The following is an 11,531-nucleotide window of genomic DNA, read 5'->3' on the forward strand; positions in this document are numbered from 1 at the left end:
TTACCGGCAGTCTAAAAGCCGTGCAGCACGTTGCTGCCTCTCACAGGCATGAAGGTAAAATACATCTTCATCACAGGATATACAGCTAATGTTATCAATGTTAAGCCTTTGTCTGCAGAGTTCTCCTCAAGGATATATATGGTTAAATATTGTAAGTAATATTTTATAGTTTGCTTTCGGAAGTTAAGGTAAGTTTAAGAAGTTGTGTTACACACTCCTGTACAGTAGGTGGCGCTATGCACCGTCAAGCTGTTTGCGAGCCGCCATTAAATCAAGAGAAGAAGAAGAAGCAGCAGCTGCAGACACGTCCAGGCATTGATCAGACTGTACACGTGCTACCCCATAAGGTAATGTAGAGATGATTTAATTTGTATGTATTGTCATGTCGCAACGTTACTCTTCTGTTTTGTGTCAACAGGTTCATTTCTCCGCATTAGTCTGTGGTGATATTAAACTTGAATGATGTTTAGTGTGTTGTTGTTTGACGTGGCTCTTTCTTCAGCTAGCTAACTGTCGGTTTTCCAGAACTGCCCACCAAACTCCATCGAAATGTCTGTTAATTACTGTTGGCTTGTTCTATCAACAAAGTTACACACATGCATACATTAAACACGTGTCCTTGCTTTTTCCTGAATGGACCAGTCGTCATTGCCTTGTTTAGTAATTAGCTTTTTATAACGATGGGTCACCCAGACGCCCACTGATCATCACGAGCAGCACGAGGACACATTTTCTGACTTTCAGTGGATCGTACATACAGTTATACTACAATTACAGTATGCTAGATTTACTACTGAAACCTACCAACTATGTATTACCATCGACTTTCATTAATAACGAGCGAGGCTTTAAACTGCCGGTTTTTGAATGGAGTTTGGTGGCACTGTCTTTTTCAACAGAACGGCATATGTCGCCCATAATCTTACACGGAATATATGGGATTAATGCCCCTCTGACATTTCCCACACTTTCATAATTAACCGTTTTAGATATATATTAATGATCTTATTTGACTGTTAAATGCATTAAACAAGAGAGTTTGTTGCTTCAGAATCAGTGTCAGTCTGTTGTATTGGCCAAACGTGTTCTTGTACACACACACACACACACACACACACACACACCAATGTTATGCAACAGCCCTAGTGGCAAAAGGTACAAGCATCATGAATAGTAGTGATCACCTACTGAATTTATTTCCTAAAGTTAATGGGTGTTTTTGTGTTTTGTTTTTACTTTCTCAGAAAATGACTGCAATGCAGGTTTCAATTGTTGATGATGGCAGAGTCGTCAAAAATTAATAAAGCTGGCTCCCGGGGGCCTTTCAGCAACTACCGGTATTTGTGCAAAAAAATCCATGATGCTTCATGCCATGGATAACGCAAGAGGCAAGAAGAAATGGCCACAGAAGATGATAATCGCCAACGTGAAGAGGAAAGTAATGAACAACAACAACGAACCACTGGATACAAATAAACTGGTCAAAAAAACAAAATCGAGCAACGCAAACCACAGTTTAGTCTCATCCTTCAGAGACCACTGGGAGGTGGACAGTGGTTTTTCCTCTGAGGCGAGTCCTCCAGTCAGCGGTCGAAGCTCACCGTGCCTCAGCTCGTGCTCGACCACAGTGGTGGCGTTGGACTGTGAGATGGTGGGGACGGGGCCTGGCGGGCGCTGCAGTGAGCTGGCCCGCTGCAGCATCCTGGACTATCACGGCCGCGTATTGTATGATAAATATGTCAGACCGTGTCAGCCCGTCACAGACTACAGGACTCGCTGGAGTGGCATCCGGAGGCATCACCTGCACAACGCCGTGCCCTTCACTCAGGCCAGGGAGGAGGTGAGGCCCGCTTTGAATCTGAAAACTACTAAATACCTCTAAATACTTGTTTACTAAGAAAGTAATGAATAAGTCATCTTAAGCAGTGAGTATACATGTGTAATGTCTAAGCTTCAAGAGTAACAGCTACACACCTAAAATTAGCAAATATTAATTATTGAAGTAAAATTGAGAGGAGTATGAAGATGTGAGGAGTTGTTGAGAGAAGCTGTAGTGCAGGTTGAATAACCCTCACATGAAAGTTCAAATCTGAAGGGGTACATGAAGCTCTATTATAAACAGGTACATTTATATTGATCCTCTTCTGCACTCGCACGGCCTCTCTGCTGTAGGTCCTCGGTATCCTTGAGGGCAAAGTGGTTGTCGGCCACTCTATCTACAACGACTTTGAGGCGTTGGACATGCTCCATCCAGGTCACATGGTCCGGGACACGTGTACGACTCGCTATCTTAGCCGGTTGGCCGGATTCCCCCGCGAACGCTGCTCTTCCCTCAAAATCTTGGCCAGTAAGCTGCTGGACAGGAGGATACAGGTGAGCATTTTAAGAATTAATACATATACATATACATATACATGTATGTATTAATACAATACATGTAAATATGTGTTTCCATTATAAATAAAATGAAAAGTGTATTTTGTCTGTTCAAATTTGCTTATCCCCATATTTTCTCATGTATTATATACTTACTGATAAATAAGGTTTTCGTTGAAACTAAAAGCTATCTCAAAAGTACACAAAGTATTGCCACTGTATTGGTTCTCACATACACTCATGCAATTCTGTTTTGCTAGTGTACTTATCTTTTCTATCTTACCTCTAAGGGACCAAACCGGCTATTTGAAGTATGTCAAGGTGCTTTTTATTATCAATGTGTTATAGAGCGACCCTTGCAATATTGCTATCGACCTCAAACATCCAGTGTTGGTTGGGCTCCAGTTGGTTTGCGATTAAAGAAAATTGGTCATCAAAAACAGTCCAAGTGGTTAAACAGTATCTTAGAATGATTTTCCTTTGGACTACAGTGCCTTGTGTTTTTAAAGTGTTCGTTGTGACCCATGCTGACCCGGTCTGTGTTTACCTGCCCAGGTGGGGAAGAGGGGTCACTGCTCGGTGGAGGACGCTCTGGCCTCCCTCGACCTCTACAAGCTGGTGGAGGGCGAGTGGGAGCAGGAGCTGCAGAACAAGATGAGGGACGACGACGCTCCACACGAGCCGAACTTCGCCTCCTCAAACCACTACATGCAGGACGAGTACTGGCCGGATGATGTCATAGCTGACAGCCAATGAGAGGAGTTTATTTATGACATGTGTGAAGTTGGAAATACCTCAACAGAGTACATTATATATGGTGATGTACAGTCACCAGAGCAGATTCACATAACTTTAAATAATATGGACAAAAAAAAACACACCTTGACAGTAAATAAAGTCGTTTTTGAAGGGAATCTGAAAATATTATCTGCATTGTCTCATTGAGAGGATGTACTACATCACTTTGGTGAAATAACTTTATATCTGAATGAATGAATGCCTCTTTAAAGAGTATTGGAGTTACTAACGGCATATTCTTTTGCTGTGAAACCAGATATTTACCTGCAGAGTTCTTAGTTGTGACAGACTTGATTATGTTTATAGGGTGACAATTGTTGGTGCTCTTAAAATGTGAGGTTATTAACTTATGATATGAAGAGTTTGGAGTTCTCAAACAGTATTTGCTTTTACTTGAAAGGTAAAATTAAACTATAAATAGGACATGGAACTGATTTTAGGCCACAGATACTGTTTTTGGAATTGATTTTTAAAAATGTCTGTTTACATGAGAACATGTGGCTGTTCTGAGCACACTCTAGTTGCAGCTTTATAAATGGTTTTCACTGTTGACAAGGAAAAACATTTTTAAAAACTAGTTCAAACTGTTGTATTACTGTTGCAGTTACCTCCTTGTATATGTGGCCTTAAAGGTTTTATATAACAGTTGTGAATTGTAATATTGGTATTTCATTACCTCTCACTGTAAGCTGCTCATAAATGTCCCAATAAACTGGCATCATGTTCAAATAAACGATCATTTAGTTTGCTTTTAATGAGTGAATGAGACAACACTTTGAAAACAGGAACATATTAAAGCGATAGTTTGGATGTTTTGAAGTGGTGTTGTATGAGGTACCTATTGATCGTCAGGGTATGGACCTACATTATATGGCAGTGGGGGTGCCGCCAGTTTGGAGAAACAAAAAGACAGAAGCAAAACAATGTACTGCTGTGGACTGCTTTACCTTGCCAGGTGATATTCCGACAGGAAACAGTTGTATCCATCTATGCTCTCAGCCAAAGACTCCAGATTCCATTGAACAAAAGTGTAAGTTTACTTCGCAGAACACGGGGGTTTCTGGTTTACCACTGCCGCCATCGGTTGTTTTTCTGTGTTTTAGTGTGACTTCGGTGAATCCGAACTAACCAATATCCCACAATAACACCAACAAACTAACTGATCGAGGAAGCTGTAGACCAGCAACTCTTGTGTTCTTGCGAGGTAAAATTGCTGTTATTGTCAATGGAGTCTGGTGGCTTTGGTGAGTGCCTAGATTACGGCTTAATTCTCAGTCAGAAACAAAAACTATAACTTTTTTCACGGCAAGGTAAAAATGAACGGTGAAAATACTCTAAATATAGCGTACTCTTCAACGGATGTTGTTTTTAGGTGGCTAAAATACGCTTTTGCTGTTCCACATCAAACTGTTTGTTTTCGTGCGTGGTTTTACTGCGCACAAGTTCAGCGCAGACTTTTGGTCACGTGTGTTCAAGTCTTCAAGCGATTGGCTACACATGCGCATGCACTCTACTCATTGTTCCTTAGCATTTTAGCTTGCACACTAGAGATTGCGGGAAGACGGACAGTGTTCATTCACGGGTTTCTCGAAATTTCATCTCACCGTCCCCTTTCCGAATAACATATATCCTGACAGTACGGCATTGTTTGGGTCACATTCGTCCTTAAAAGGAGCTAAAGCGACCAGAAAGCGGGTTTCTTGTTTGGTTTTATCGGCGGTTCTAACTGTGAGCGGCAGGCAGCCGGACGCACGCTGATGGCGGTCACTATCGAGGATCTCTATCGGAGCTACGGGGTCCTTGCTGATGCGAAGGACAACCTCAGTCAGGTAAATACAAGCCAAATAGTTCATTTAAAAAATATTGTTGAACGGGCAGCGTTGTTTCTTTCTCGCAGTAGCTTATATCACTTCCACTGTTTGTTGTAAGCTACACAACATTGTTGTGTGCGTGCTAGGCTAACTGTAGCTAGCTAACGTAGTGACCGTGGTAATGTCAATGGCCTCTACATAGCGACACTTACGATAGGCGGCACTAACTCGACATTAATTATTTTTAAGATCACTCAAACGTTGATTTACTTACTATGAGCCCATTTTAATTTACACCGAAATCGGGTGAAACTCAATTATGCGTACTTTGTTACCTTTGTTAGTTAAAAACCAGCCGCTATTCATCTCATTCAAGGCAATGTGTATCTGCATGTTGATTTGTTGGGTCAAACTACAAATCATTTACATCACCTCAAAATTTAAGTTTCGATTCATAGCACACAGATCACGTGGTTTGAGTTCATACGTTAGTCAACACTCAGGTTTTTTGTCGGGTTACCGGTTTAGAGTTGATATTTTGTGATTGTGTGATTTAAAAATACCCTGCATACACTGCGTATCAAAAACATAAAGGCACCTACTCTATTGTATTTTGAGATCTCTTCTAGTAAATTAACGAAATATCTTACAAGGCTGCCAGTTAAAGAGAGTATTCTCGTGTGAAGTACTTTTCCATAACGTTAGAAAGTAGAAAACGCTTCCCCACAATGCAACTGAGAACAGGCTAGTTTCAGGGCACTCTCAGCCTCACTGATTGTAAACATGCAAACATTAAGGGGGGGGTTCCCCATTGAACTGTTGCACACAGGTCCACTCAATGTGCAAAGCAACACCCACTTTAAAAAGGGTCAGCTTAGGTCTCTTAATATATTCGACCTACTTTCTAATGTGAGGTTCAGTATGAATTGTAATGTTTGTTTATCTTGTACATTTTTATTGATCAACTCTTTTACTCTGCAGCACAAAGATGCCTATCAAGTAATATTGGATGGCGTGAAGGGTGGCCCGAAGGAGAAGCGCCTGGCAGCGCAGTTTATTCCCAAGTTCTTCAGCAGCTTTCCTGAACTGGCCGATTCAGCAATTAATGCCCAGCTTGATCTTTGTGAAGATGAGGATGTCTCGGTGAGTATTAAAGGACACCGGGCGTGTAAAATTGCAGGTTGTTGTGCGGATTCCTCCCATGGCCGTATAGATTCACAACAGCCCTTTTTATTCCATCATAACAATCCTGTGTGCTTGTCTTTGTCCAGATCCGGCGGCAGGCCATCAAGGAGCTTCCGCGGTTTGCAACTGGCGAGAACATCCTCAGAGTTGCAGATATTCTCACCCAGCTCCTTCAGACAGGTATTGGACGTCTCATGCTAAACACTTAAGAGACGAATAGTTGCTTTTTGTGTATTTGATTGTCTTTTTTTTTTACAAACAACCAAACTGACATCGGCAGATTATTCCTAAAAATACATGTTTACATTTAGAAGTTTTAGAAATCATAATCTGGTTTTCAGCCGGAATAATTCCTTTTGATATCCTGGAAGTCCGAGCAGCATAGCGGTCTCTTGGTGTTGCTAATATTAAATATCATATTTTGAAGGACTTCTGAAGAATCCGTATTTTGTTGTGCTTTCAGATGATACAGCAGAGTTCAACCAAGTGAATGGATCACTTGTTTCTATCTTCAAAATAGATGCTAAGGGTAAGTGTTGCATTCTCCACCATTGAGCCAAAAATAATGCTCTTGTTTACATGTCAGAGGATAGTGTGAAAAATGACTCTACCGCCACCTCCTTCGGCATAATTATATCCCAGAGTGAGATGTATTTCTGCTTGTTGCGATGATTTGTTGTAATCCTGTGTTTTGGTAGGGCTGTCTTGTTGGCCATGTGAAACCCCTCGTATTATTTAGGGAGAGGATTTTATGTAATCCTGTATGTATTCTCAAATGTTCTGATTGTACTGTTTTGTAAACATAAGATATCAATCAGTCAACTTCCTGTGTATTTCTTGATCGTTGCACCCCCACTTCAGATTGAGTTTTGTAATTATTCACTTGCATTGACACAATCCTCCTCTACTGCTGTCTTGTCGCCCAGGTACTCTCGGAGGCCTCTTTTCTCAGATCCTGCAGGGAGAGGACATAGTGCGAGAAAGGGCCATCAAGTTTCTGTCAACTAAACTGAAGACCCTGTCAGAGGAAGTCATGACAAAGGAGGTGGAGGACTACGTCTTTGCAGAGACTAAGAAGGTTAGCATATAGTGTGGGATTGATCTGAATGTAACCATGTAATTACATCACACCATATGATGGACTCGAGTCATGCTCTGTAAACTAGGGATGGGATTCAGATTTTGTCACATAATGCAAAAGAAAAGTTCTGAATATCCTCACGAGCGACTTGGAAAAACTGTGCAGCTCGATATCGTGGTAGATGAGAGAAAAATACAGCCTGATTTAAAACAATGCAGGAATTATCATATTAGAAACACTGTTGCTATTTTAGTTTTTATACCATATGCTTTACCATTTTGAAAGTAGAAAGAAGCTTTTGCCTTGTGTGTTACTAATGCTTCCCCCTGTGGAAGAGAAATCACGTCTGTGTAAAAACAAACTAACAACTAACACGTGTTCATAAAGTGTTTCTTGTCTCCTCAGGTGCTGGAGGATGTGACAGGAGAGGAGTTTGTGCTGTTGATGCGAGTAGTGTCGGGCCTGCGGGTGCTGCAGACGGTGAACGGGCGGCAGCAGCTCGTGGAGCTGGTGGTGGAGCAGGCTTTCCTGGAGCAGGCTCTTAACCCAGCCGATCCCGACACCGTTGACCGCCTGCTGCAGTGCACGCGCCAGGCCTTGCCCCTCTTCTCTGTGAGTACAACCAATGCACTTTATCAACTAAGTTCCATTGTTTAGAAGATATGACCAGCAGTAAAGGCCACTTATGCATTCACGAGCAATCGTGGTTTACTATATTTAAAGCGTGAATTAATCATAGTTGTCTCCTGTTTTGCAGAAAAATGTCCATTCCACACGTTTTGTAACCTACTTCTGTGAACACGTCCTGCCCAACCTCAGCGCCCTCACAACTCCTGTGGCTGATCTGGACATTCAGTTGGAGGTGAGTAATAAACTAATGTCGGAAACTCCAGGTTGATCATGTGCAGGTTATCTGAGGTAACTTCAATCAAGAAGAACAATGACAAAATGCATTGGCATTTGAATAAAGAGGCCGATAATATAATAAAAATATGGCCACTGTTATGAGGTCGATCCTCTTAATGTCAGACATTTGGTGAGCGGTTGTAAACAGTCAGCGTGGCAGCCACCTGTCAGAGGTGTCAGCCAACTGCATGTTGTTAATGGGTCATTAGTCTGCACCACACAGCACTGTTTCTCATTAGCAAAGCACATTACACTGTGTGAGGGGATCTGCTAAGCTGTGTGTGTGTGTGCGTGTGTGTGTGTGTGTGTGTGTGTGTGTGTGTAGGTGCTGAAGCTACTGGCTGAGATGAGTCCGTTCTGCGGAGACATGGATAAGCTGGAGCCCAACCTCAACATGCTGTTTACCAAGCTGCTGGTGAGAACAGACTGTCCTGTTGTTGAGCCTGGAGGAATACAAGTGGAAACGGACTTTAATATCAAAATACACACGAGCAGTTTGTCCCCACAGATCCATTCTGAGACGTTTCCTTTCTTTACATTCATATTGATGTACATCCTCTAAGTCAGTGTTCTATTGTGGCCCACTGAGGATTCATTTTCTGACTTCTGTTAGCGTTGTTAATCTCAAAGTAGGGGCGGGTTTATTGAAACATGTCCTCATTGGCTTATCTATAAGTGCAGGCTCCCACATTCATTGTCATGTTTTTGTTTTGTTTGTGTAGGAGTTCATGCCTCTGCCACCAGATGAGGCGGAGAACGGAGAGAATTCAGCGAGCGAGGAGCCCAAACTGCAGTTCAGCTACGTGGAGTGTCTCCTCTTCGGCTTCCACCAGCTGGGAAAGAAGCTGCCGGACTTCCTCCTCGAAAAAGTGGATGCTGAGGGCCTCAAAGACTTCAAGATCAGGTGAGGGAGTGACGCACAAAGAACATCAAGGCTGAAATGATTCATGTAAATGAGCTTGTTCCAAAAGTGTGAATGATTTTGATGGTTTCGCTCACTTTGGTCATCTTTTATCCAAAATGGCCGCTTTTCATATGGAATGTGTTCTGTGATTCAACAGGTTACAGTATTTCGCCCGAGGTCTGCAGGTTTACATCAGACAGCTGCGAGTAGCACTGCAAGGCAAAACGGGAGATGCTCTGAAGACAGACGAGGTAACGACCGCTTTAGTTTGATACGTGGAAATGTAAACATGTAAACGGAGATGTCAGAAAATAGTTAATGATGTCCATCCCAGTTTGCTTTTTAAAGTCCATGATGTCATCAAATGTCTTGTTTTGTGAGTCCAAAACATCACTGATGATTTAATATGATGCAAACCTCACCATATTTGAGAGATATATATATTTTTGCATGAAAAATGACTTATTTTCTTTAAAAAATACTAATTGTTTCAGCTCTACTCGGCCGTGTTTTCAGTTCTGCCGTTGAATCTTGTAACTAACTTTTGTTCTCTCTGTAATCAGAATAAGATGAAAGTGGTGGCCCTCAAGATCACAAACAACATCAACGTCCTCATCAAGGTAACGTGTGTTCAGGCTCTACTTTGTGACAATGTTACGCTGAGTTGCAACCAATAGTTCGTTATTGTATAAATATCACCTAATTAATCTTTATTTTCTTTCCAGGATCTCTTCCACAACCCTCCATCATTCAAGAGCACCGTCACTCTTTCCTGGAAACCTGTCCAGAAGTCAGAGGCAGCTGCGTAAGTCCGCTCCCACTGCTTAAGCAATCGGAAGCCACACACACAGCAACTGAAGTGTCCTTGTTGCCCTATGAGGTCGTCATCTTCTTGTCTTTGTGTTTGTAGGCCCAAGCGCCCATCGGGTGAGGAGATGGGCTCTGGCGGTACCACAAAGAAACAGGTCTCTCCTCTGCCCCGGAGGGACGCACGGCAAATCTACAATCCCCCCAGCGGCAAGTACAGCGCCACCATTGGCAATTTTACTAATGGTAAGGAGCACTCGGTGGCACTCTTTTCTATTCATTTTCAGTAGCAACGGTTGTGCGTTTACTTTTTCGATTTCTATATATTATACAATCTTTTTTTAATGACCACATCTCTGCCTGAAATGTTTATGATTGGTCAGCTTGCAGTCGTATGTCCGTACTGACCTGTTTTTGTTTTTTGTTTTACTCCAGAGCAGCGTGGCGGCTTCAGGGGCGGCCGAGGACGAGGCTTTGGCGGCAGAGGCAACAGGAGCCGAGGCCGGATCTACTGAAACACACGCGCACACACGCATACAGTACATATTGCTCATTGAACTGCATCACATCAGGATCTTTTCCGCATCAAGACGGACTATTTGACACCTACTCTTCTTTTCTTTTTTTTAACTGGTCTCCACGTCTTTTTCACTTTCCATCTCACACATCCAGGTTTTTGTGTTTTTGGAGGGGGGGGGCGGGGGTGTTCGGTTTCCTGTCTTCAGAATATCAACATAACAAGCGCAGACTTTGCAACATTTACTCCCCATAATCCTCTTGGCCAAGGCAATAGTTAAAGTAAATCTAAATGTTTTTTCCCATCATTTTTTAAAATATTCTGTGTATTTTTGTGGAACAAAAGACAAAAGACTGCCAAGTTGTAACTGATGAATATTTTTGTCAGATTGTTGTAGGAAAAGATAAAAATCCTTTTGTTTGGAACGTGTTGATGAATGCATTTCTTTCTACATTTTTATTTAATCTTTATTTCCTTTTTTAATTATTTTTTAGACCTTAAGTTGAATTGGCTGACTGCTACTTTGTATGAAATCAATGATGATGTTTCATTGGATTTTTATCATAAACTTGTATGGAAGTATGAACTTTTGTCCTTTTACTTGTTATTATAAGTTTGTGCTAAAACTTAATCTGGTATCAAGACAAAGATGCAACTCCACACAATTTAATCTGTCACAGTTCAGAACTTTACGTGCATGTTTAAAACCTTTTCCAGACGATCCCGTCACGCAATGATCCTTTCCACCCTTCTGTCTTCCCCTTCCCCTCTTCCTTCTATTTGTACTCCTATATCTGTGCCAAAGCAGGGGGGGTAAGGAGAGTACTTTTAGCCCACGATCTGGCATCTACATTTAGAATACACAGTACAGAAACGTGCCTTCTCAGCTGTCTACATGTCTGCAACAATAGTGTGTGTGTGTGTGTGTGTGTGTGTGTCTTTGAAGTAGAATTGGGCTCTCGATAATGAAACGGGCTATAAATAGTAGGCGCCATGTTTAGAACACACTTTATTTTACACACTGGTGGTGGAGGCTCTGCTTGCTTTGTGCACATTTTCCTACACAAACAACTTTATGCTATTTTACTATTTACTATATTCATTCACGTAAACATTAAGCTTTATCAAAATCCACTGTAAAAACAT

At 41.8% G+C, this 11,531-nt stretch overlaps 2 protein-coding genes across 3 annotated transcripts; both read left to right on the top strand.

The window, feature by feature from the left end:
• Positions 1-210: 210 nt before the first annotated feature.
• On the top strand, positions 211-3,668 carry isg20 (interferon stimulated exonuclease gene). The gene is made up of 4 exons (XM_029434856.1): positions 211-347; positions 1,245-1,840; positions 2,173-2,373; positions 2,932-3,668. Exons 2-4 carry the CDS (start codon positions 1,358-1,360, stop codon positions 3,130-3,132), a joined length of 885 nt encoding a protein of 294 aa, XP_029290716.1. The 5' UTR covers positions 211-347; positions 1,245-1,357; the 3' UTR covers positions 3,133-3,668.
• Positions 3,669-4,686: 1,018 nt separating this feature from the next.
• On the top strand, positions 4,687-10,971 carry api5 (apoptosis inhibitor 5). Of its 2 annotated transcripts, none has more exons than XM_029434826.1 (14): positions 4,687-5,003; positions 5,967-6,128; positions 6,257-6,350; positions 6,634-6,699; positions 7,097-7,248; positions 7,657-7,863; positions 8,009-8,113; positions 8,483-8,572; positions 8,880-9,061; positions 9,219-9,312; positions 9,625-9,681; positions 9,787-9,866; positions 9,972-10,078; positions 10,304-10,971. In XM_029434826.1, the coding sequence occupies exons 1-14, from the start codon at positions 4,932-4,934 to the stop codon at positions 10,381-10,383; spliced, it is 1,548 nt and encodes a 515-aa protein (XP_029290686.1). In that variant the 5' UTR covers positions 4,687-4,931; the 3' UTR covers positions 10,384-10,971. The 2 variants fall into 2 exon arrangements, with proteins under 2 accessions (XP_029290686.1, XP_029290685.1); XM_029434825.1 differs by having other exon boundaries at positions 4,689-5,003; positions 9,972-10,114.
• Positions 10,972-11,531: the final 560 nt, after the last annotated feature.

The sequence above is a fragment of the Cottoperca gobio genome, chromosome 6 (assembly GCF_900634415.1).
Source record: "Cottoperca gobio chromosome 6, fCotGob3.1, whole genome shotgun sequence".
Taxonomy (NCBI): domain Eukaryota; kingdom Metazoa; phylum Chordata; class Actinopteri; order Perciformes; family Bovichtidae; genus Cottoperca; species Cottoperca gobio.

Bases quoted from the DNA above. Each gene is read 5' to 3' on its own strand.
- api5 (XM_029434825.1), top strand. From the start codon at position 4,932: ATGGCGGTCACTATCGAGGATCTCTATCGGAGCTACGGGGTCCTTGCT. The intron at 6,700-7,096 runs GTAAGTGTTGCA...CTTGTCGCCCAG, and splicing joins CTTCAAAATAGATGCTAAGG to GTACTCTCGGAGGCCTCTTT. The intron at 7,249-7,656 runs GTTAGCATATAG...TTGTCTCCTCAG, and splicing joins TCTTTGCAGAGACTAAGAAG to GTGCTGGAGGATGTGACAGG.
- isg20 (XM_029434856.1), top strand. From the start codon at position 1,358: ATGATGCTTCATGCCATGGATAACGCAAGAGGCAAGAAGAAATGGCCA. The intron at 1,841-2,172 runs GTGAGGCCCGCT...TCTCTGCTGTAG, and splicing joins TCACTCAGGCCAGGGAGGAG to GTCCTCGGTATCCTTGAGGG. The intron at 2,374-2,931 runs GTGAGCATTTTA...TTACCTGCCCAG, and splicing joins TGCTGGACAGGAGGATACAG to GTGGGGAAGAGGGGTCACTG.